This window comes from Rhinolophus hipposideros (assembly GCF_964194185.1).
Source record: "Rhinolophus hipposideros genome assembly, chromosome: 13".
NCBI lineage: Eukaryota > Metazoa > Chordata > Mammalia > Chiroptera > Rhinolophidae > Rhinolophus > Rhinolophus hipposideros.
The window spans coordinates 33,032,382-33,057,628 of NC_138059.1; the positions used below are offsets into that span (position 1 = coordinate 33,032,382).

A 25,247-nucleotide genomic window follows, 5' to 3' on the forward strand; every position below is an offset into this window, starting at 1 on the left:
CTTCTTTAGCTCTTTGACCCAAACGTGAACTCCATATTCTCTTTCCTGAGGTCCTTAGTGCACAACTGAGAACTGTGCCCAGGCTAAAGTATTACAATAAGCCTTCACTGAAGACTTGGGCATAGCCAGACAGGAGTGAACCTAGCTTTATCTATAAAGCTAGATAATGTGAAACTGTATCACTTCATCTTATGACCTCTACAGAGGTACCACCTTCCTGCCTAAAACCTAGAGAAGTTATTTTTCCAATATCCCCAGGACACTTTAAAACTCCAGCAAAGGTATGATCCCACAGGGAGTCAGGAGTTGTCGCTCAAATCCAGAATCCACTTTCCAACATCCTGATAAACAGTCCGAGGAACTGCCCCCTTCCAGATTACTGATACAGGGGATACCCACTTTCTTCAGAGATGGTCATGTGGCCTTCCATTATGGCCTCAACTGTAGAGCCTTATTAGAACACAACAAAATAAGCCCAACATTCATATAGGGGTTACACTTTTCATTATTCCTAGAAAAAGATGAGACTTCTTGTATGAACTCTAATCTTTAAAGACCCTTAAGTTTTCTTCTACTCAAAAGTCACTCTGCAAGTGAGTTTGGATAAAGCCAGAAAGTGATTATAGTCTAAGTACAGCAAGACATAGAAAAAGGGACCTACCAGACTGAAAATAAGAGATTTTTGTTAGTATAATTGAGAAAGAACCACAAATTTATGTTTTCAAAATTAAGAGGTAGTAGATATAGAAATGAATAAATTGATTAGTGTTCATGCATGTATTTTTAAACCTGTAATATGATTAGGTATTTCAAAGTATAGAGACTTTTGATCATGGCTTTAGTACAATTCATAATAGCAGTTCTTTTGTTTGTTTCTTTATACTTGTTTCAAGGAATGTGGAAACATATTCTGCCCCAGGGCTCCAGTCTGTTTAACTCTAAGGTGAGGATCCTATGCAGATTTTTTGAGGGCTAGGCATAAGCTTCAGTAAGCAAGAGTCTCCCAAGTCGTGGCCCAATTTGCCCATTCTAAAAGCCATCCTCATTAACCATTTTTATGGTAATAGTTATCTGTGAAGCAGAAAAGTTGAAATGTATTTCATTGACCCACCGCATCTATTCTTCATAGGAAATTGCCCTCTTTAGGTAAATAATTTTAACGGAATCTGTCAGGAAGGCAATGTGTCTCCCTCCAACAAAAAAAAGGAGAGTTGTGGCCAGGGCAGTATGGGAAATGCTGGATTATACTTTGTCAATCATGTCTCTTTAACTGTAATGTGTGTTGTGAAGTTTCACATGTATTTGACTACAAAATCCTTTTTGTCTCAAGAGTCTAAAAAGACTTTTGTCATGCATTATGCTTTAAGGAAAACTATTTGCCATTGCTATCTGACCATTCCTGGGATAGAGTACTTCCATTGGAGAAAGTCATTTCAATGCTGTCATCATTGAAATCACATTCACCTCCTCCAGCGAGTCTGCCTCACTGACGAGAGAACCTTCTACTTGCTGTCACAGAAGCCAACACATACCTGAGTGATAACATAATTTTTTCTTTATTCATGTTTTTCTTTTTATTTGTCTCTCATACTGGATTAATACAGTGCCTAACACATGTTGATACTCAAATGTTTGTTGAATGGCTGTCAAATGAATGAGAAGCATTGGGAAAAAAAATACAAATTCAATCAGAGGAACTTCTTGGTTGCAGATATGTTTTGGGGTTCCTCATAGGACCTCAGGTTGTAGAAAGATAAAAGTACACCCACCCTCCATTGACACACCCACCAGGCAAACACCCATTTCATATTCTTTTGTCCAGGCAACCTTAATCATTACCAAGAGCTCCTATGAGTGGAACCATAGCTGTATAATTCCATTGGATTGTTTCCATAAGGTTTTAACTCAAGAGAGAAAACATGACTAGGGAAAAGGAATCCTTAATTACATCTTAAAAATATGATCAAAAGCAATATTTAAGAAAAGTGTTTCCAGGGAAGAGCTGAGGATGACACCCGGTTTATAATAATTCATTTTCCCAAACCTCAGAGCATGTGATCAAAGCCGATACACATTATCTCAGGCTTGGTACCAGGGTGACTCATTTTTTTTCCTTACTTTTTTTGAAGTTATTATTTGGATGAATAAATAGATGAGGAAAAACCAAACCTGGGCCAGCCAGGTGTAGACTCTAAGAGTTCTGCTTCCTGATCTGTAATAATACTCTCCCCCTTTTTGAAATGAAGAAGCTGTGGCCTTTGGCAGCTTGAGACACTATCATGCAATTCAGGCCCTTTTTAATCAAGATAGGAATATAGCATGTTAGAACTTGCAAGAGGAGGACAATAGAACCTCCTCATTAGATGTGGGGGAGGTTAGATTAGTTATTAGGTAAACCACTATGATACAAGTACTCTTGACAACCTGTGTGCTCAACGCTGGGATCATTCAGTTAATCTGGCCCACAGATTTAAAAGATTCATACCCAGTTAGGCTTCAGCTCTAACCAGTTAATCCTAATTCCTACCATACCACCAGAGGAGGAAATAAAACTATGAAGCTTCTAATTCCTTCTTCCTCCTCCCATAAGGTGTGCTAACACTGATTCACTGGTAATTGTTGGCAGATCTCCCAGGAAGACTGAAAGTTTGCTCAATTTACTGGCATATTTGGACTCAAGATGAAAACTTCCTAGTGTAGAATCTAAATAAAGAATAAGCAATGTATATTTCTGGGGACCTGATTGTGTGGTGACACCATTTCCTAACAATTCTAAACATTTTACTAAGTTCAACTCAAATATCTCATCTATTTATATAAGAGGAATTCTCCTCCTCCCCCAACTTTACAGCTTACAGGAAGTAGAAGGCAGGACTGGGACCAATCACTGAAAGGTGCAACGAAGTGGGTTTTTGAACATAAAACTTTTCTAACATTCAGAGTTCTCTAACAATAGAACCTGCAGCTTCAGAAAATAGTGACTACTCTTCTATTAGTAGTGCTATATGAGCATGGAACAAAGACATTTTCTAAAGTTCCTTCCAATCTAAAGACATTACGATTCTTGAAACATAATGAAGATCATAACTTTGAAAATATGCTATCTCTTCTGCCTAGCAACCAATGTCCCATCAACTCTGGGCCTCACCTTCTATGATAAATAATGTTTCCTTCTTCATTTGTTCTGAGAACATGAGAGGGAAGTGGGATTAATATAGACAAATAATAATAAAACACCTCATGAGCAACTAAAACATCTTGAACTACTCATTCGCTATTGCATATTTTAACAGAAAAAAAAAAAAAAGTTGCTCTCTGTTTCCAAAGGGAAGAACCGTGTTGGAATAAGTACTCTTTAGTCACCAGAACTGTGAGTTCCCCATAATGATTGGGAATCATCATATCACTCTACGAAATCAATTTTCAACTGCTATTAAATAACAGTTTTCTAAGAAAGGCCTAAAATATGAATTTTTAATATGATGTTTCCAACCCTGTTACTTGTGTAGCAGCATATATTATTTCTAATATCAAAGAATAAAAATTTTTAAATAACTTTTAATTGGCTTCTGATTATTTTAGGCAAAGGTTAAGTTCTTCCAGTCCTTAATCCCTATATTAATGGATATGACTTGAATTTATAAATTGTACTTTAACTATTTTTTTTGTTTTTTTTTTTAACATGTATTGGACACCTATTTATGTGCCAGACATTGTGCTAGAAGCATTTTACATAATTTGTATTTGGATAAATCATTCTATGACAGTGAGTTAAAAGAGGAGTTTAAATTATTAGTTTATGGGAAGGCTTTACAGAATTTGTGAAGCGATATAGTGCTTTAGTAATGTAATAGTAATTAAAATAATGATAAATCTAGGGTCCATATTTCAGTTTATATTTTTCAAAACATTTTCACCTAAATTCTTGTACTTTATTCTTTTTTCCTTTTCTTCATTGTTTTTTTTTAAATAATAGTTTTGTTGAGATATAATTCATATACCATATAACCTTTACTGATTTTTAACTTTATTTAAATAGTAAGAGGGAAACTTGGTGCTAAGAAACAGAAAAAACCTTAACATTAAAAGAAATAAGGAACTCTTTGGGAGCCCATATTTCACTAATACTTAAATTTAAGTACGTTATAAAACAGATCAAAAGGAAGAAAATATTTTCAGGCAAAGTTAGAGAGAAAGACAAGAGGAGAGAATAAAGGCATCTGAAAAAGAAAGGTTAATGATGTACAGTATATATAGGGGCTGCAGGGGAACAGGAGAGTGGAAACTATGCCTGGAAATTAAGTTTGGTTTGGTGAATATCAAGAAGGCTGATCAGAGCTTTTGAGAGAGGATGGGAAAGATTAAGAGGCTAGCCAAATTAATTTGGAAACAAGCCAGGTTCACATATAATAAGCTAAAGAACTGTCTGAGAGGATAGGTAATTCAAGAAGGTGGCTAAAGAAGTCTTGCTGCATAAGGAGCAAAGATAAACCAAAATAGACTGATATCTGAAGTTTAATTTAAGGGATAAATAACATATTTTTCTCAATAAAAAAACAAAGACAAGTGGCAGATAGCCTATTCATCAAAGATTTGTGCTATGTTTCTGCATTTTGTGTTTTGATTCCAGTCTAAAGTGGATGATTCATGAGGAAAACCACATTGAAAAAATGTTTAGTTCAATGTATACTAAATAATCTATTTTAAAAGCAAAATGTAATTATAAATCCAGTTAAAACAACACTTTAAAAGTCACATGCAGAGAAGAAATCACGTATTATATTTGAACTTAAAATATGACCTCTCAAATTTAAGCAAATGTTTCAAATATAAATGCAGCTAGAATTAATGTAATGATGTTCAGATTATTTGGTATTCATTTTAAATGTTACAAAACTTAAAAATACCTGATAAATTTCTCACCTCAGAATTTATTTCACTTAGTGTTCTTTATTAAATAAAATTGCTATTTTTACTCAAAGTGGATTTAAGTCACAATATAAATTAATTCATGCCACTTTACTATAATTAGAGCATAATTAATTAATTAAAACATTTTTATTAATTAGTACTACTAAATGTCATAAAAAGTTTTGAAGCTGCTTTGTTTTTTTTACCACTTTGTACTGCCAATATAACATATTTTCACTTTCAATCAAATTATTCTTTTTATGTTATTTATTCCAAATGATCAGTCAAATTACTTTTGTTAAAACTGGTTGAGTCAGAGACTATGTGTAGATGAATTTAGTTATAATTGAGATTTCACAAATTACCAAAATTCTGATCATTTGTTAATATTTAAAAATTAGTATACCTTAGCATTTTAAACATTATGTACATTTATGTGTATTGTGTACTCTTAGTAAAAGGAAAAGTTAAAAACTGCTCATTCAGATACTTTGAAAATTTTAGCATCACTAAATATGTAAGAAAATAAACCAACATTTCTTAACCTTTTTTGAATTACAGATGTCTCTGAAAATTTGATGAAAGCTATAGCTTCCTCTTCCCAGAAAAAGAAATACATATGTGTATATGCACATGAAATTTTGCTTACAATTTCACAGAGTTTATGGACTCTCTGAGGTCTACCTATAGACCCACTAGGAATCCATGAACTCTGGGTTAGGAAACTCTGCAATAAACCTACACTTTGCTTTGGCAAGATAGAAAACTTACCATTAGAAAGTGGGACTGTTTAAGCTTTCATTATTTAAGGGCATGTATCTGAAAGGAATGATTTAGAAAAAAAAAAAAGTCTCCCTAAAAAACTTTGGCTCAGTTATCTCTCCTGTTTAGCCTTAAAATGAGGACCAATTTCCTTTGGGTCAAACCCCAAACTCTTAGTGTCTTGACTTTCTAAATGCTTGACAACTATAGACACTTTAATGAAATCCAAATGGGTGAAATTCAACACTTCATTCTGATGCTCTTTACAGATGTTCTCAATAAGGACACTGAAGAAGTCCTTAGAAGCCTAGCTTCACACATCAGCCAAGGGAAGAAAGAATTCATTGGAAAATTAAGATCATAAGTAATTCTGGAGTGTTCCTTTACCAGTCAATATTGAACACTTACAACATAAACCTATAATCAGTTTGTAGGGAAGTGTATAGTGCACAGGGATAAGGTCTGCTGATAGGCTCCTGGGAAGCAATAGTGTTAGACCATACTACCTTCTAATGTTGGATATTTAAATTCTGCTCAGAATAATTTTCCCCGTAAGGGCTTCTTTTCTACAAGTGACAATTTTTCTTAAAAAGGAATGAAGCTAAAACAATTACCTTTGGCTATCATAATATTAAAATAATTATTCTAATAGAAATGAAGACAATTGCTTGAATAGAAATTTTATGAATGTTAGAATTTTGTAAATAGATTGGATGTCATACACCATCTAGGTGGATTGAGTCACCATAATTATTCTCTTCTTCTGTTCCCTTTACTTGCCAGCAGTGAATAAAAGCTCACCTGAAATCTGTCTTCAAAGCTCTGAATAGAATAGTTGCAGTCTGGGAAATTATTTCCTTGAACATTCTTTGAGACCATCTGGAGAGAAGTGTTTGCTCACTTAGGTGAACATATTTGCAACTTTGAATGTGAAAGAATACTCAGTTTTTCTGACAAGATATTAGTGTTACAGGCCATTTTCTTACAATTTTCAAAAAAAGTAGTGTTGCTTTACAGGAATGTGTGGAAGTGAGGCACATTAACCTGAAAGGAAAGATCAGAAAGAAAGGTACTCAAGATTTTGCACTAGATTAGCCAGAGTTCTGAATTCTGATCCAGAAGCTGTCACTCTTATTTCCTACAGAGCTTTAGGCAATTTGCCTCACCCTACGGCTGCTCCCCCATTCATCTCTTTCTTTGCCCACGAAATGAAGATAATGCTGACCTACCTATTAAGAAAGTTGTGTAAATTTAGTGTCATGTTCAAAATATTCCAATAATTTTAAAACTTATATAGTTAGGTTTTAGTGTTTCAGACATTTGTATCTTTTGCTTTATATCTTCAATTAGACATGGCTACAAAACAACTGAGGCACTGTCATTGTGTTTGTGCCAACACCATCAACAATTAGAATAATATTAAGTGAGGGAGTGACCAGGGGAAAATAGACTTGTACGAAGGCAGGGAGAGAAGGCAAGTTTCTAGAACTGGCTTGCACCCTGAGAAAATCACTTAGCTTTTCTGTGCCTCCATGTCTTCCTCCTCAAATGAAACGAAATCCTCTGTGTTATCCTTATTAATGTCTGTTTTTGTACGTATTTTTTCATTTGGCCTCTTTCCAGTAAAATGTAAGCTCCAAAGGCATAGAGACCTTTTTTCTCCGGTGTATCAATGTGTCTCTAACATCACAGAGTAGCTGCTCATTAAATATGCAGTATTAGATGGTTCCTGACATCACTTTCAGCTCTAAAATCTAATACTTTTTTGAAAAGAAAGTTTACTATGAAAAGTTTCAAGCATATAGGAAGTATGGAGACTAATATGATAAATATTCTTACACGCATCACTCAGTTTTGTCAAGTCGTGACAACTTCTATATTTGTTTCAGATTTTTCTTAAAGAAATAAAATATTATAAATACAGTTGACCTCCCCAATGTGCACCAGTCCCTAATTTCTTTCCTCTTTCTCCCCAAAGGCAACTACTATCCAGAATTTGGTGTTTATTATTTTAAAGAACAATTTATACTTTTACTACATATTATATCTTCAAACTTTACATGAATGATATATACTCATCATTCTGCAACTTGCCTTTTTTCACATTATGTTCTTGAGATTAAGCCATGCTGATACATGTACTGCTAATCTATTTTAACTATTTGGTATTTCATTATGTGAATATTCATGATGTATTTATCCATTCTCCTGTTAGTGAATATTTATATTCTTTTGAGTTTTTATCCACTGTAAATAATATTTCAGATAATATTCTTGCCCATATCTTTTTCTGTAGACAAGCTTGAGTTTCTCTCGTGGACTTGCTGGGTAGAAGGGATATATATCTTCAACTTCACTAGTCTAGATAGAGCACAATATCTAGTTGCCTATATTCCTATGGTGATAGTTGTTTAAATTATTTCTATTTTTCTTCTTCTTTCATGTTTTTAACCTGGGCAGGAAATGAAGTGTTAATTAAGTTGACAAGGACATCATCTTTCTATTTCTAAACTTTTCTATCTCTAAATCGATAGAAATGGGGCAGAATCCTTATAGAAATCAAGAAGATTAGCATAAAATAAGGAGCTTTCAGATGGACCTAGATCAGAACCACATAAAAACATGGCCATGTCCTGTCATCACATTATGATATTTACAACACAGCACTGTCACTATGTGATGTTGCAAAACACAGAGCCACATGGCAAATATTGCAGAGGCCTGTGAATAAGTCCCTCTGAGAGTTTATGACTATGACCCAGTTCGCAAGTGAAATAATTTTTAGGATAGAGAAAAACTGCCGTTTTAGACCACAGCAACATAATGGAAATGTTAAATTCTGGCCCATAATATCAACTGAACTTATACTTTAATATTGTCCTTAAATAGGGAAAACATCTGTTAGTTTAACTTGATGTTCTAAATGCTGCATCTTGTGCAATTCATTTAGCCTTGAATTTCAGATGATCTATTTGGAAAGGTAGATTCTGGGAAAAGTTTCTCGGTCTCAGTCTCTGCAATTAAATAGCTACTATATTTCAATAGATATTTCCTCATTCAATAAATATTAAAATATAATAAAGAATATTAGTAATACTACTTAATGTAGTTTCTTTTTCCTAGATTAATTTTCTTGTTTAGACAAAAGATGTAGGGCATGAACAGTACAGTTTCACTGTGAAGTTTACCTTGGTAAAAAGACAGGAGCTATTACATTCTATCTTGTCAATGATCCATGGATAATGGGTCACCAGGGGATTTAAGAACTGTATCTTTCACTTCTTGCCAGAGAGGTATATCAGTGTGCATTGATGTGAACCATAACATGACACACTTTGAAGAATCTTCAAAACCCTCAGGCACTCTCAGCTGCCATCATGAAGATAGGGAACTAAAGGTTGTCAGTTAAGGAGATGGCATTTTGTAAATAAATTCAGTGACAGAATGATTTTCCTATTTCTCCATTAATTCTAATGAAAAGAATGAATCTTCAAGTTTAAAAATCCTTAGAGTTTTTTTCCCCCATTATCTTATACTGATATGCAAACATAGACTCAATATATACTGTATTATTGTTAAGTGGGGTGGGGGGAAAGCAAGTTGCAAAATAGTATTATAGTATCATGTTATTTGTATGTGCATATTTTTAAGTGTTCACTTACATTTACATACCCACAGTAAAATGTCTAGAAAGATATACCCAAAATGTTAATAGGGGCTACCTCTTGGTAATGGAATTAAGAGGGTCATTAGTGCGGGAGAGAGAAAGAAGTAGAGACTTTTACTCTATACACTTCTATGTTGTTTGGATTTTCTACAATTAGCATGATTGTTTTTATCGCTGAAAAATAATAAAGAAATACATTTATTTTCAATTTAAAAACATTATTTTCAATCAACAATATTCTAAAAAGCCCCTAAGATTTCAACAGTTTTAGGAAAATCGATGATATGACAGTATACTACTAGAGATTAATTTGTAAACATACATTTATTTTTACTGAGTTAATAAAAAATTTTATGGGAGTGAAGTGATACGATTTCTTGGTATTTTCTAGCCTTTGTGTAGTCAATAATACTTATCTAACAATGCATTTATGCTTATCTCAATGAGAACCATAAATCTTACAAGTTAGACAAGACATTATTATGTAGTACAGATTCTCATTTTACAGATGAAAAACTGAGTTTTAATATTTAAAAAAAATGAAATCCATCTTCTGACTTCATACCATGGTTCTTTCCAACACAAAATAGCCTGCTGTGAAATTTTAGTGAGATAATAGTATAAATAATCTTAAAAACAATTTCACTTAGCTCTGATCTTAAGACAAGCATACATCCATACCTCAATGCATTATTCATAGCAAATTAATATTCTTCATATAGAAGTCAAAGTAACAAATCATTTGGTAATGATATTTTAATTTAAAAATTTTAAAGAAAATTATTTTTAACTCATCTTAATCAATCATTACATTCTCTCTCTTCTCTTCTCCTGCCTCTTTAAATTAGTAAGTGGATTAAGGTAACAAAGAAAACCAAATAAATAAAATATCAAATCCAAAGACGTCTATTAATGTGAAAAGAAAACATGGAATTTGGGAACAGCAACAATGTGTTGGGGAGGTGGGTTGGGAGGTAAGTAGATGCAGAGACAAGGGAAGAGCAGTAAGAACCAAGTAGGGGGAAATTTGACAACTTCAAGGACAGTGGGTAAATAAGTAAAGAAAAGTGGGTTGAGATTTGTTTTATGTTTATTACGGTAGGCACATAATAAATGGCTGATGGATAAGATAAAGGGAATGATGGTGTCAAAGGCTAATGCAGAAGTTCTCAGTCTCTAATACACATAAGAACTACCTGAAGTGTTTGTTTAAAATACAGAGTCTTGAGTCTTTATCACAAGAAATTTCAATCAATCCACTGGATTAGGGAGGACCTAGAAATAAGTAACCTGGACAATTCTAATGATCACACCTAGAGGAACACTGAGTTAGACTTATTGAAGCCCTTAAAAGGGAGAAAACAAAGAATCAGGACACGGAACATAGAGAAGAGAAAAAGATAGGGAAGGAAGGTTTGAATAGAAATCAAGGAAAAAAGAAAGGAAACTAGAAAGTAAAGATGTAACTAAATTAAAAGGATGGTTTCGAAGAAATATATGTGAATGTCCATGGAAAGAGGCAAGACTAGTTAGAAGCAATAAAGCAAGATGAAAAAACAAAACTATTGAGGAAATTAAGGCTTTATCTTGGATTTTAAAAATAATGTTTATTAACATTTTCCTTTATAGAAGTGACACATGCTCATTGTGGAAGAGTTGAAAAATAAGAAAAGGAAAAGAAAAATGTACCCATAGTTCATTACTCACGAATAGCTGCTGTTAACATTTTGGTTTATTTTCTGCTAGTCTTTATTTCTGCTTAGTTTTTTGAAGGTTTTGTTTGTTTATATAGTTTGGATAATACTGTATATGCCATTAAATAGCTTAAAAGGGAGTAAACAAAGAATCAGGACACGGAAACATAGAGAAGAGAAAAAGATAGGGAAGGAAGGAAGGATGCTTATAACATAAGCATCTCCTAACACAAGGTTATTTACGGAAACTTCATTTTTAACATCTGCTTAATATTCACAACAGATAGTTCTACTTTCTTCCTAGCTAACAGGACTTGGGTGTTTTCAGGCTGTCAAGGGCTCCAGGGAAAGTTGGCCTCATTTCCATGCATAGAAGGTGAATTTTATTTAGTCTAAGTCAATCATGATATAATTTTCTTCTCCTTGTCAGTGATTGGCTGAGGAAGACACAAGTGAACTAATTCTGGTCAATAATATATGAGTGCAAGTCTACAGGTTGGATTTATGGAGAAGATTCTTTAACCCCCCTTTTCTGCCTATGCAATGTGTGTGAGAAGGAAGCACTAGAGCTGATGATGGTTGGAGCCTTTGCAGCCATCTTGTGGCCATAAAGGAGCAAGTCTAGACCCTGAAGATGACAGAAGAGAAAAGTAAGAACATGCCAATGTAATTATATCCTTCTACTTGAACCTAACAGTAAAGAAAAGGTTACTGAGATCCTAAGTAATTTGGGGGCTTAAAAAACGTGTAATTCAATAGTCCATTAAGGGACAACAGCTAACTATTGGAGATATACTCTATAAACACACTGAAAATAACCACCTAAGAGAATTCATGGACTGGCTGTCTTATGAAAAAGCTTGAATTGTGTTGTCCAGTAATAAACTAATCCAAAAATAAGAATATTAATTTATATACTCAGATAGTCTCATCTCATGTAACAGAATGTTCCACATTAAAATCTGATTTTAACACCCCCCCCCAAAAAAAAACAACTGGGTTTTGGATGATCTTGTCACTCCAATTAATTATGCATCCCTGGGCCCTACCTTGAAACTCTTTTTTATGTAAGGAAATAAATCCTCTATTGTTTAAGTCCTTTTTTTTTCAGGTTTTCTGTTTCTTGCAGTAGAAAACATCCTAACAGAGATAGCATTATAATTTACCTAAAAATTTTCCTCTTATGGTGTATTTATGTTACTTACAGTTTTTCATTATCAATTTTTGCCTTGAATAGTTTCAATTTAAAAAGTTACATAGCTTAGATAATAATATAATTGGTGTTGACAGGGGACTAATAAGCAGTAAAGAAAAGAAACAGGAATGAACATGAAATATCTCAGGTCATCAAAGCTGAATTATTCTGAATCTCCACTCCCTTTATTGCTCATCGCTGGCGGCAGAGGTTGTTATCAGTGGCAAATTACATTTCAGAAGGAAAAATTGGGAAATACAGTCTCAATATAACATACAAATAAAGGTGGTGAACACAATCCGCCCATATACAAAGCCATTCCTGTCGTAATGTGTTATATGATTTCATCCACTTTTCATATTTATTATAATAATATTAAAATTACTGTGATAATAAGAAAGGCAACATATTATGCCATGGTAATACCCTTCTTGTATTAAAATTTTCTGTAGAGTCTGCACTGTGTTTAATCCAAATGCATCTAATCTGTCATTGACAATATTCAAGAACTAATTTTTACCAAGTGCCTTCCAGGGATAAGCTGCCCCTCCAGAATCAGTACTGGGGCAGTGATTTCAGTGAAGAGGTCTAAATGTCCATGCTAACATCTAACAAATGAACAGCAGAAAAAAAGTCGCAGTAACTGCCTCTGATTTCATCACTAGTTAGGCTTATTTATAGTTTCAGATTTTAGATTTGTTTACTTTTTAGTATTTAATTATCCTAGAGTCAAATTTTGGAAAGGCCTCCTCATGTAAAAGAGGATGTGCCTGAGCACAATAGCAACCTTAATTACTACAATTATAAAGCACTAGTACTACGATGACCTACAGGTCAACATTAGCATCGATAAGTGGACTTAACCCATATTCATAATTTTATATTAACAATTGGTTACAATGTAATGCATATTTAGAAATTATTTTTGAAACCCCACACAAAGATTACAAAATGCGATTAAAGTCATAGCTCAATACTTAACTATTGCTCATGAAGTTTTTCAGCACTGTGGTTGTGACTCGTGATGCTTCTCACTCCTGGTCTCTGGCCAGGAGTATTGATTCACGAGTCGACTATGGTAGAGGTTGTAAGAAAAACACGGGCTAATCTAAAACTCAAATAATGACTCTTCTCTAAACCAAAAAACAAAACAAAACAAAAAAACCCCGCAGATGGATTTCATAAGATACAAGATATCATTTTCCCTATGATGCCTCATAAGTTTGTCTCACATAAGATTCATTTCCTGCATACTTGGACATTCTAAAGAAGAAAACAACTCAGAACTTGGAGAGGAACCCACTGTTCAAAAGTTCACCTGAGATCATGAAGAGTATGGAAAGTTTACTCAGAGTCTAGGTCCTTTCTGAGTCTAGATGGATGCTGGATTTAAGAGTGCAGATAGATTTTAGATAAATCTAAAATTAAAATTATAGGTTTTAAAATTATCTACGTAGTAGTGGCAAAAGTGTGCCACTAGATATAGAAAGGCAGAGAATGAAAATCATTGGAACCTAGCACAGGGCTTGGCAAATGAAAATCATATAATAAGCATTTTAAAATTATTGACTACACAATTAAATTATAAATAACTTCACTTTAACTTTTGAAATAGTGTGTACATTGGAAGGGGAACTGCTTGCTCCACGTTCTTGTCTGTTTTCCCTCATTCATTTCTGATTCCAATTTTTTCAACCAAAATCAATGAAGAGGAACAGTATTCTCGTTACACCTATCTATATATCCCTGTGACAGGGACTCAAGGGTATGACTGAGCTTGATAGTGAGCAAGGGTCATTCTTTGATAATTTGACTGAACCCTGTGCAATGGAACTATTGAAGCTTGTAGTCAGTTGAGGTGGGTGGGGCAGTAAGATTGACTGCATGGAAAATGCCTGCAGGATTAGAGGAACACTAGTGACAGTCAATGTGTAACCTTGCTCTAAAGTGTTCAAATCTTCTGTGCCAAGGTGGGCAGGATCTTGAGAGAGTAGGGGTAGGGAGGTCACTGAGTTAATTCTGTACAAACAAAAGAAAACAAACAACAGTTTCACGCCCCTAAATACCACACACACACACACACACACACACACACACACACACACGGGCATCCTACACTGCATCCCTGTGCCCTCTCCTCAGTGAAGCCTTTAGACCTATCCCTGTTGGGAAATGCATTTGTGTGAACATTAGATACACAGGCTGGTGAGTGGACACTTTGTGAAGAGAACTGATGTCTCGTGAGAAGCAGAAGTGACTTCCAGCCAGGAGCCCTGAGAACAGAGTAAGCAATGAGTCTGGAATACTTTTTGAAACCTCCTTTTATGCCGTACTGAACAAGGCACTGGTGAGAAATTTTGAATCTAGTCCTGGAATCCCTATCTACCCTTCTGGAGGATTCTTAGCTACAAACAGTACGTGTTGCCTAGTATCACCCTGACAATGAAACATGCCATCCCCACACATGAAAAAAAATCCGAGAGTACTTAATTCACCCTGTTGTTCAGTATAAAGTTTGTGGAACCTGCTGGGCCACTGGGTCACGGATTCCTCTGATGTTCTCACTTTAAGTTCATTTATTTTACTTCCAATCTCTGCATAGTACTACTGTTTATCTGCATCCATAGCTCTCCACTTAAATCCTACACAGGGTTGTCATTATACTAGTGTCATATTTCCCAGGAACCTTTTGGAAAAGGTTGAAATGCCTTAGAAGGTGATTACATATTTGCCATGAGTTCTATGCACAGAGTAACCTGTACTTCTGGAATTTTCCCAGGGACAAAAGGCCAACCAGTGATGGAAACCTTGCTGGTGACGTAACTCAGTTTGCTTTGCTGAGAAATCCAAACCTTCTAGAAGAAAGGATCTCCACCCTTGGAAAGAAATATTTTGTGCAAACATAGCTAAGTAGTTTCTCCTTTCTCCTCTTGTCCTCCATCTTCTTCTGAAGGTTGTACTTCCCTGCACTCTTCTGTAGGAGGATGTTAGACTTCTCCCCTGAAGGCAGGGTAAAGTCTCTGTCTATCGTGCTAAATCATAGTGCTCAAAGTCTACTGGTAAGAGAAGTTGCCCATCATAAACTTTGACAGTAGGTCAAGGACTTTTTAAAAATGAGGTGGTGAGAAGCTCCTTTCTCTTCTTTTTCCTTATGCTTCTTCCTACCTTATGCTTTCAAGTAGGTCAATCATTGAAGTTGCAAGTTATTAATAACAATTATTATATTGCTTTTATCTGAAGGAATTAGAATGAACAAAAGGGGATAAAACCTCAGGTTTTATCAATTTTAATATCTTTGAAAAACAAAAAGATAGTACAGCTGCCACAGCACCAAAAAGGAAGAGCTGAAGTTTCAGTAAGAGAATTGTGAGAGTCTTATTTCAAAACCTAGGTATAAAGAAAACCCTTCAATATTGACTATTTTAGAGGCAGCCCACTCTTCCAGAAGCCAGAGGGAAAACAGAAGTTAAATGGCAAGACACTTTTGCAGGGGTGTTGAAACAAACAAGAAAACGTTTTATTTTGAAAATACAGTCTTTAAAGATAAATTTGGCTTCCATTTTCCATATCTAGGTGCATCCAACAAGATACAAAAACAAACAAAACAAAACAACAAAACAAAGACCCACGACATTATGTACAGAGCTCTAAAATGAGCTGTGAATATCTACAAGAAACTAGCATATGCTCTTCGTGAAGGGATGTACCGGTACATGTGTGGCTTTCTACAGTTCTCAGTCCTCAAGAAGTTAATTCCCTGGAGCTGCAGGTGCGGCTGCAGCAAGGGAAGAGCTGGGGTCAGTGAAGGGTTGGGGGTGGGACACCCCCCCCCACCGTGTGAGGCGTGGAGAAGTGTCTGGGGAGGGGAGCAGCGGCACGGGACAGATCCTGGGCTTCTCTAGAAGTCCTGCCGCGGGGTGTGAGTCAGGCTGTGCCGCCGCAGATCACAGTTTCGCCTGAACACTTTGCCGCACTGCTCGCAGCTGTAGGGCTTGATGTCTGTATGGGTGAGAAGGTGAGTTTTCAGATTACTTCTCTGATTAAAGGTTCTTCCACATGTGGGACATTTGTGTGGAGATTCCTGTTCAGATGTGAAGCAAGCAAAGGATTAATCCTTCACACCACCACCGCACCCTTCTCAATAGTTTCTGTCTTATCGGTATCACAAGCGTTAACATAACATGCTCACGACAACAAAAGAGGGACTTGCAGGAACAAATCTGTGCTCCTAATCCTCCAATCACGAAAACACACGCTCAGGCACACACACAGGCCGATTACACTGATAACTGCCGGTGGCCACCGCGGTGGGCTTTGTGATTTCCAGCTCTTTACATTTCATCACCATGTCATAGACAGGAAAAGGGGGAAGGAAAAAGTCTAATCCTCTCTTAAGGAAAGACATTCTCCCGGGTAATAAGGCTCCTCTTTGCTGGAAAATTAAACTATTCCTCAATGTTCTGAAAACTACAAATTATGAGGCCCCTGGGAGAGAGCTCGGATGGGATTTCACCATGCCTCCATTATCAAAATTACCTTGATTTCCTCCCAAACACGAAAGCTTTAAATGCAGGGCAGATATGATCAAAAAAATAATAATTCTAAAATCAGGATTTAGAATAGACTGGCCCGTCCTTTAAAAAAATATAAAAATGTTTTATGTTAAATGGGAATAATTTTATGTATGTTGCTTTCCCACCTAGAAAACTAATGCAGTCTTTTTAAGAGAAAGATTCTGCCACTGAGCACCTTTTGTAGAGTAAACATGATAAAGTGGAACCAGTCACTGTTTTTAAACAAGAAAACAAACTTACCTGCATATGTAAAGTTTTGTGAACTGCTAGAGTTCTAGATTGACAAAATCCTTTCCCACACTCCTGACATTTGAAGGGTTTTTCTTTGGAATGAATATACCTGAAAATCAATATAAGGTTTCAGTGAAATTGCTTTACCACCGCAGTGACGAGTTTCTTCTGACAGTTACTGAAATCCAAGTCGTGAAAGGACAAAAGAAACATGATTCCCATTTTTATGTTTTTAGATTGTATTTTTTCCCCTGTGTAATTCTGTTTATGGTTAACCTCAACTAGCAGACTCAAAACATTCACTGGACACCGGCTTCATCTACACTTGATCGCCCTCTCTGGCGTATTCTGGAGCTCCAAATCCTGCGGAATGAGTCCTTCTTGGCCTCTACGGTTTTCTCTGGGATTTAAACTGGCCAAATCAGGACATAGGTCAAAGCTGAGTTTCGGGGGGACTGATTTCAGCGAATCCCTGACCAGTGGCAGAGGATCCTTCAGAAGTCCCACTTGGGGAACAGCTAGTAGAGTCAGGAGAGGGTTACCCCTCCTCCACTCCTGGGAAGTTTTTACCGATGAAAACACTTATGCTATAGTATTTCTCCAATTGCCTTTTATTAATGCAGACTTTAAGGTCGGGGAGAGGGAGGTGGAAAGCTGTGTTTAAATTCAGTGACCAAGATTAAACAAGTTTAAAAGGAAGGTCACTGTGTCAGGCTCTGGAGTGCACTCGGGGGTGGGTGGTAGGGAACGGAGGCAAACCACTGGAAGTGGCCCAAGTAGATTTCCAGAAATGGTTTGACGGCAGCCACCGTGGGAAGGTCTTCGGGGGTCCTTCGGTTTTACCTGCCCCACCCCAAGGGCTACAGGGAGGAAACTGGGAAACCGATCCCAGCACCAAGGCCAACCCATTAGATTTAACTGCTAAAGATAGGGAAAGTCCTTCCCGCATCTCAAACAAGAACGCGGCAGGAGCCTGGTGAGGAAAAATGGTAAATGTGAGGGGTTAGCTGTGGCTGGTTGGGGAGGGCTTTGGGGATATATTCTAGTTCCGAAGGTATTTTAGTGACACTTGGAATGTCTATGAGGCTTTGGTATTCTGGACAAATTCGCCTTCCCTTCCCGGGCCAACCTCCTTCCCCACCTCACCTGTGATCCCGCAGATGATCTTGCCTCCGGAAGGCCTTGTGGCAGATGTCACACGTGTACGGCCTCTCATCTGTGTGGGTCCTCTCGTGGATGAGCAAGTTGTAGGATTTGGTAAAGTGTCTGCCGCAAAACTTGCAGATAAACTCTTTTTTTGTCTTGGAGGGCAACCTCCCTCGGGAGGGCTTTCTGTCCGGAGTCAATTTACTGAGGCCAGAGATGGGGCTACCCAGCCCAGGGCTCAGCTTGGTCAGCTCTCCCATCTTAGGGGGGTCCTCTTGCGTAGCGGCCACTGCCAAGTTGGCAAAGTCAAAACGGGGCCGGTCCTTGTGCAGTGCTGGGAGGACATGGGCAATGGCTCCCTGCTTGGGGTGGAAGAGGTGGGTAGTAAAGGGCAGAGCCGGAAAGGGGAAGCGCGCGTCCACGAGGCCTTGCGCCGCCGCCATCTCCGTGATAGTGGAGCGGGTGATCTCGTGCACATTGGGGTATCCCAGTGTCCAGTGGTTCATGTGCATGGTCTGCACGGCGCTGAGACCGTACAGGCCCTGCAGGTGGTCCACTGCGGCTGGGAAGGTGTTCACAGCCTGCAGGAAGGAGTAATTGGTGAGCTGCAGCGACGGGTGGAGCGGGATGGGCGCCGGTAGGGCCTTGCTCCCCATTTTCCGGGATGCTGGGGGGCTGAGGGAGCCGCCCCTTTCTTCCAGGACTCGGAGGCGGTGGGCGTGGGGCTCCGGCAAAAACTCAAAGAGACAAAGCACGAAGAGAAACCCTAAAAATGACAGGGGGACAGAGGGAAAGTCGTGACTATTATCCAACAAGCCAGCTCGGCCTGACCTTTGATGCCGGCGCGGGTTACCACACCTTCCTTCTAAGTCCCCCCGCCAAACACACACACATCCTACTTGAGGGCCCCCAAAAGAGTGGTGAGGGAAACTTAGCGCGCCCTCCCTCTCCCCCACCCCCCGCCCCCGCCTCCCCAGTGAGGCCGCGGAGCTCAGCCTCAAGGCCAGGGTGTCAGAGCAGGAAAAGTCCCCTGGCGAGCTGGGTGCCCTGGCGGCCCTTCTTGGCACCCATAGAAAGGTGGGATTCCAGCACGCACGGAGCGGAAGACCTAGGCCCGAGGAGAAAGAAATGGAGGTAGGGGCACTCCAGCAGAGGCAGCACCCAGTCCAGCTCCCACCCTCACCCTGTCGGGCAAAACTCGGTACACCGCGACGACCTGCGACGCCAACGCCTCCAGACCCGGGCCCGAGCCTCTGTCGCCTCGGCGCCTCGGAGCTCCCCCGGGAACCACTGGCTGTGGGTCCCTCCCGGGGCTTAAGGGTTCGACTCCGGCGGGTGCGGGAAATCCCTGCGCCGCGTCCAGCGTGGGCTGCTCTGCCCGCGCTGCCGCCTTTCCCGCCTTTCCCCCGGCCACGCAGAAGCGCACCCGGAGCGTACTTGGTGCTCCTGGGCCCTCGGGCCTCGAAGGGGCCCGCCTCGCCCCGCGCTGACCTCGGTGGTTTTCTTTTTCCTTCCTCTGCCTCGGTCCCATTTATCAGCGGTGACGGCCCGCAGGAAAGAAAAGTGACACCTCGGGGGCCGGGTACGACCTGGAATCGCCCCCTCCTCCTTCCCAGGGGCCGTCTCCTCCCACCCCCGACCAAGATCCCTTCCAGATGGTTCGGCTCCCGGGGAGTGGTTGGGGGTGGGCGGAGAATGTCCCTGAGGCCGAAACCCCTTATCCCAGCCCGAGCGCCAAGGTCTCGGGAGGCCCCAGCGGCTTCCCGACCTGTCACCATGAGGGGCTCCTCTACTCGGGAGGCCCCAGGAGAAGAGGGTAGAAAAGGCTCCGTGGGGAGGGAAAGGGACGGAGCAGCAGCGGAGCCCCAGCGGTCCGGTACGGTGAGGCCTTGCCAGCCTGGAGGAAGTTTGTTTATCCGCCTAGAGATGTGTGCAGCGGCACTCCTGCCACCCAGACACCCAGCCCGGAGTCTGCGGGCCTGGGTCTACTGCACGCTCCGATTTCCCTGCGCTCCGGAGGGCAACGCAGAGGTTTACTTTCAAACCCAGGTTCCCAGGGATACCTCATCTGCATTCAGGGTGGGCCTACCTTCTCCCACTGCCAGCCCCTTTATAGCAGAGGGTTCTGCCAGCTTGGCGGGCCTGGGCCTTTGCCTCTGAGGGCAGCACCCCCAGGTGCGCGACTCACAGCTAAACACCTTCCCTGGAGAGGAACAGGCAAGCCCGTCTAAGCCATCGCCTTTTACACCTGGCTTTTGAACCCTGTGGAATGATGGGAGAGTTTGTTCCGTCTCCCCCCTCCCGACCCACCCCTTTCTACGCCTGAGTTTTCTTCTCTAGTGTGTTGTGTTTCCAGTGGCTCTGAGGGCAGACTTAAGGCGCTGCGCTAATCACACAGCGCTCTAGCAAGGCAGAATGCGGCTGCCTTCATGAGGCCCACACCTTCCCTCCCTCTTCCTCTATTTGGAAAGGCTCCGAGACAGGAATTTATTAATGAACTGCTTCTACCTGGTGCTACGCGGACTGGGAGTTTAGGACCAGAGTTAATGAGAGGTGTGAAACAGTCAGAGGGTCTCAGTCATACCATTCAACCGAAACTGTAAACCTCCATTCAGAATAAACTTTCCCATCACAAATCACGATTCATTTTTGTTCAGTGGCAATCCCTCAAACCTTCTCCTAGAGAGGCAGGAAAAAAGAATTCTATTAACCTCACTGGCAATCTACCTGATTATTTCCTCCTCCGTTAAAAATAATACATTACACTTTTATTTCCTTCTTTTTGCATAATGAGGATTTTCCAGAGATTCAAAATATTATTTTTCCCCTAGTATTAAAAAGTAGCCTCCCCCATAGAAAGGAAACCAAAATTATTATTTGGGTGTATTCCCAGAGTAGATTTCTTAGAAATAAATACAGGAGGCAAGTACAACTCCCACCATGTTCTACGTGTGTATATTTGGTTATGTGTGTGTGTGTGTGGGGGGGGGGGTGTTGTCAATTGAAGGACTATCACAACTTGTGGTTTCGATTCCAAATGCAAGAAGTAAACTCTGCCATAAAGGTTAAATGTTAATTCTGCGAGCCGAAAGTTGAGTGCCATCTTCCTTCCCTTTTCTTCCAATGGTTTATAACACAAAAATTAATGACTCTATTATAATTCATTTTCCTGGTGGCACAAAGGTGCTGTTTCATAGTATATGTTCATTTTAATTTGCAGGGCAAATGGTTTCTTCACAGAAGAGCAGACCAATGGTGACTTCTGAAACCCCTTTACAAACAGAACAACCCTAAATATCCATCAAACACTTTTGCCATAAATAATTAGGGAGTTTAGACTTCCATTCTCCTGTTGAGTTGCTGGAAATATTTGTCAAAAGATATTTTAAGTCAATGCAAAGATCTAAAGTACTTTCGCTTTATCTGGAGTTGAGCATGTAGTAGTTCCCACACTCAGTTTCAGGCAATAACAGCTCTCATCGTTTGCTGTCATTTCTCCAGCATGCCGTTTCGGACCATTCGTTACTTTTAATTTTGCAAGAAAAGAAATGTAAACCAATGAAAATACATAAATATTTCAGTAGAGCTGAGGCTAGTTTTCTTTCATCAGTCGTCTTCACAGGAATTTCCAGGAATGTACAGAAGGTTTGTAAAATTTAGTTCATTGGCTGTCAACAAGTGAGATGTGTACATGCTAAGTTCAGTGAAGCTTTCAAAACACTGGAGGAAAAAAGGTACGTGGTAATTTGATAAAGAGTCTTGCTTTTTAGTAATGATGTTATTACACTGAATTATCTAAAAATAATATACCGTCAGGGGTCATTTGCTAAAACCTGTGCGTTGGTGACTGAGAGAAATGACTGATAGATAGGCTCGCTGAATTTCAGCCTAAACCACAATGGAATTTTACATAAATCAGAAAGCTATAGACCAAGTGGATCTAAGGAGATAATTTTTAAAAATAAAATTAAAATGGCCCGACCGGATCAGGTGAACAGAGAAAAACGGCGGCGAAGTTCCTGCCCCTGTGCAGCGCCTCTGCCTTCCAAAGGAGTTAATTAAATTAAGATGCCTTCCGCATAATCTGGGTTGTTTCTCTCTGCTCCCTCGCTCCCCCTGCGTGAGTAATTTTCTTGTTCTGCTCAGGACTGCAGTTTGTTTAGCAGAGAAAGTGGCTGTCTGCGGCGTTTCGCTCGGGGAAACGCCAGCCCTCTTTTGTTCTCTGCTACGTAACAGGTAGGGAGACAGATGCAGCGCTCCCTCCACAAACACCTTTTTCTCCCTCTTTTCTACCACCGCAACTCCTTCCTCTGTTGCTATTTCTCGAGAATCCAAGCGTATAAACCCGGGGGAAATTTGCCCTCCTCCAGGACTGGAGGATAGGAGGAAAATCAAAAGGCCAACACAAGGTTGGATAATTACCTAGGGCTGAACTATTACTTCCCTCTTGAAACGCGCTGGCTAGACTGGCACTATGTCCCGGCCTGTCCGCGCAGCGCCGCCGCGGCTGCCCCCGGACGGGTGCACCGGGAATACCAGGGCAGGGTCAGAAACAGCCTGGGGTAATGGGATTTTATCTCAGCGTACGTCGATCAGCTTTTATAACAAATCTTGCTGCATGCCTAGATTAAATGTCGCAAACCAAAACTAAAAACAGTACTTAAAAGTGTGTGTCGTTGGGTGTTAGCTGGGAGTGGCGTGCCTGGGATCCGACAAAGTGAGAAACACAATGCCCCGGGATTGCATCCATCCGATCTCTTTTCACCATTTCTGAACTTGTGGCACGCCGAACAGAAAATGTGAGCGCCCCCTGAATCCCCTTCACCCTTGCTTAAGGAGGCTGCAGTCCCTTCCCAGAGCGGACACTCACCTCCCGCAGAAAGGTCCGCCTGGGCAGCGCCTCTCAGACCTGGTCCAAGCAGTGAGGCACACAGCTGGGAAAGGTCATTGGGTCCACGCCCGGCAAACTTCTTTTTCCGCGCGGAGTCCCGGGAGCCGCGGACATGATCTGGAGCACCACAAGCCGCTAAAACGAGAGCGGATCTTCGCCTTCGTCCGAGGCTGTGGACGTGGAATGCGTCAAGACCCCGGGTGCTTAGCGCCTCCGCTCAGCGCTCGCCAGGAATCCCGCACCTCCGCGAGCTTCTCGCCGACTCCGGGTAAGGTCGGACCCTGCAGTCTCGCAGGGCCATTACCCTCCAGCAGCGAGCGCTCCGAGCTCCGTCCCCGCCCGCGTCCCTCGCCCGGCTGCTCGCAGCCCGGAGTCCAGGGCTTTAGTAGCGGCCCCGCCTCCCTTTCGGGCGGGCGTCCCGCTGCCGCGCGGGGCCCACGGAGCCCTGGCTCCGCCTCCCCGCCCAGCGCCCGCTAATGGTCCACTCTGTTTACTTGTGTTTGGATAGCAACTGAGTCTTAAAGGCACAGGTTTGCTCCAGGTTTCCCAGTTATAGAGACAGAGCCGAAGGTGACTCAGTTCAAAACTTACACACAAACAGAACTCTCACCACCTTCCTTCTCGGCCACTTTCTTACATTGTTAGAAACTGAACAACTGGACTCTGCCTCCGGAAGACCCCGCAGAGAAATCCAAAGGGCATTTTGTAGTTTTACTTGGTGCGCTCGCTGGGTTAATTTCCACATCTTAACACGTTCAACATACCCATCTTCTCTGTAGGGTAAAAACAATCAGTTCTAGATTGTATTTTCTAGCATATATCACCCTTCCCCAAATTTAAAATATAGTTTTGTACATGTTTTTATTCAATTATGACTACAGATGTAGTCTGCTTTCGTCTGTTTTTAAAATGAAGTTTGTTTATAGAGGTGACAATTGACTAATTTTGTAATTACTTCAAAGACACATAGAATGTCCCAGGAGAAATTTCTTCCAATATTTTAGCTTTAATTAGCCAACGTTCATTTCATAAGCAGTTAACCAACTTAGTTAGAGGAAGGCTTCTGTAACATACTGGCAAATAAAGAATTCATCTAGAATGAATGAAGAACAATCATTTTTAAAATGTAGGGAAATAATATTGTAGCTTCTCAAAACATGTACATCTTCATTCCCAGCCAAAAAAAAAACACACACACACACACAAAACACAGTTCATTGTTCAGTCGCCAGGAAACTTAATCGAATTTGAAGTGTAGTGATACGTTTTCCAGCTTCTTCTAAAGGTTTGGTCTTGTGTAAGACTTAAGTGGAGAACGTACTTCAACTACTCTGGAAGTAGGGTGACCCAGTGACAGAAAGGGAATGACACACACTCATTTTAAACATCCTCTCTCCAGATTAGATCTGCCTGAGCGAAACTGAGCAAAATGCCCTTCGTCCTAGATTAGACGAGTCTCCAGAGGGGATCTGCCTTACCTCCGTAAATCTGCGTTTGGGGGACACAGATATCCAAGACATCAGACTGTAAAAATCAAAAGTGTTCCACCAAAACACGGTTTTGGATGTGTCGCCTCAGACAATTAAAACAATCTCAATCGTGCGGGGAAATGGACACATATAAACAGAAAACGAAAAACTGTCCAAAGGTGAACCAGTGATTGCGCGAGGCAGTGAGGCAGAAGCTACGAGATATTATTTTATTAAGATAAAATTCCTTCTATTTTATTTATGCCGAGGTGGACAGAAGTTTTCGTTCCTTTGGTAAAACATAATTCAGGGATAGAAGAGCTTTTTTGCTTTTTTCTAACTTCAAATTCGCAAAGATTAAAAAGTGAGCTTGGAACGCAGACCCGAGTGTTCAATATCCTTTAGTATTTAACTGCTTCAAAGTAGATTTGACAAACAGCGTGTAACTAGTAAAATGCCTGAGTTCAGGTTTTTCTTTCTTTTTTTTTGTAATGTTTTCCTTGGTGGCTTCTATAGGGGTGCTTTCATTTTAGTACTGAGTACTGAGTGAGCCCCAGCTACAGAGATGCCTGCGGTCCCCTCTCTCTAACCGCCTCATTCTTTCCGCAGCTTTTCTCAATTTGGAAGATTTGAAGGGAACTTTCTCTTCTTTGAGACCCCCAGGACACACACTCCAGGGGTGGTGACCTGAAGAATGTTCCTATGCT

General features: G+C 40.1%; 1 protein-coding gene across 2 annotated transcripts; it reads right to left on the reverse strand.

The window, feature by feature from the left end:
- Positions 1-15,715: 15,715 nt before the first annotated feature.
- On the reverse strand, positions 15,716-23,539 carry OSR2 (odd-skipped related transciption factor 2). 2 transcript variants are annotated; one of them, XM_081070232.1, is made up of 4 exons: positions 23,051-23,539; positions 18,181-18,946; positions 17,044-17,143; positions 15,716-16,310 (listed from the first exon to the last, which is right to left on the reverse strand). In XM_081070232.1, exons 2-4 carry the CDS (start codon positions 18,834-18,836, stop codon positions 16,128-16,130), a joined length of 939 nt encoding a protein of 312 aa, XP_080926358.1. In that variant the 5' UTR covers positions 18,837-18,946; positions 23,051-23,539; the 3' UTR covers positions 15,716-16,127. The 2 variants fall into 2 exon arrangements, with proteins under 2 accessions (XP_080926358.1, XP_080926359.1); XM_081070233.1 differs by having other exon boundaries at positions 15,716-16,228; positions 23,051-23,429.
- Positions 23,540-25,247: the final 1,708 nt, after the last annotated feature.

Bases quoted from the DNA above. Each gene is read 5' to 3' on its own strand.
- OSR2 (XM_081070232.1), bottom strand. From the start codon at position 18,836: ATGGGGAGCAAGGCCCTACCGGCGCCCATCCCGCTCCACCCGTCGCTG. The intron at 17,144-18,180 runs GTGAGGTGGGGA...ATTGATTTTCAG, and splicing joins GATCATCTGCGGGATCACAG to GTATATTCATTCCAAAGAAA. The intron at 16,311-17,043 runs GTAAGTTTGTTT...ACATCTGAACAG, and splicing joins ACAAAACTTTACATATGCAG to GAATCTCCACACAAATGTCC.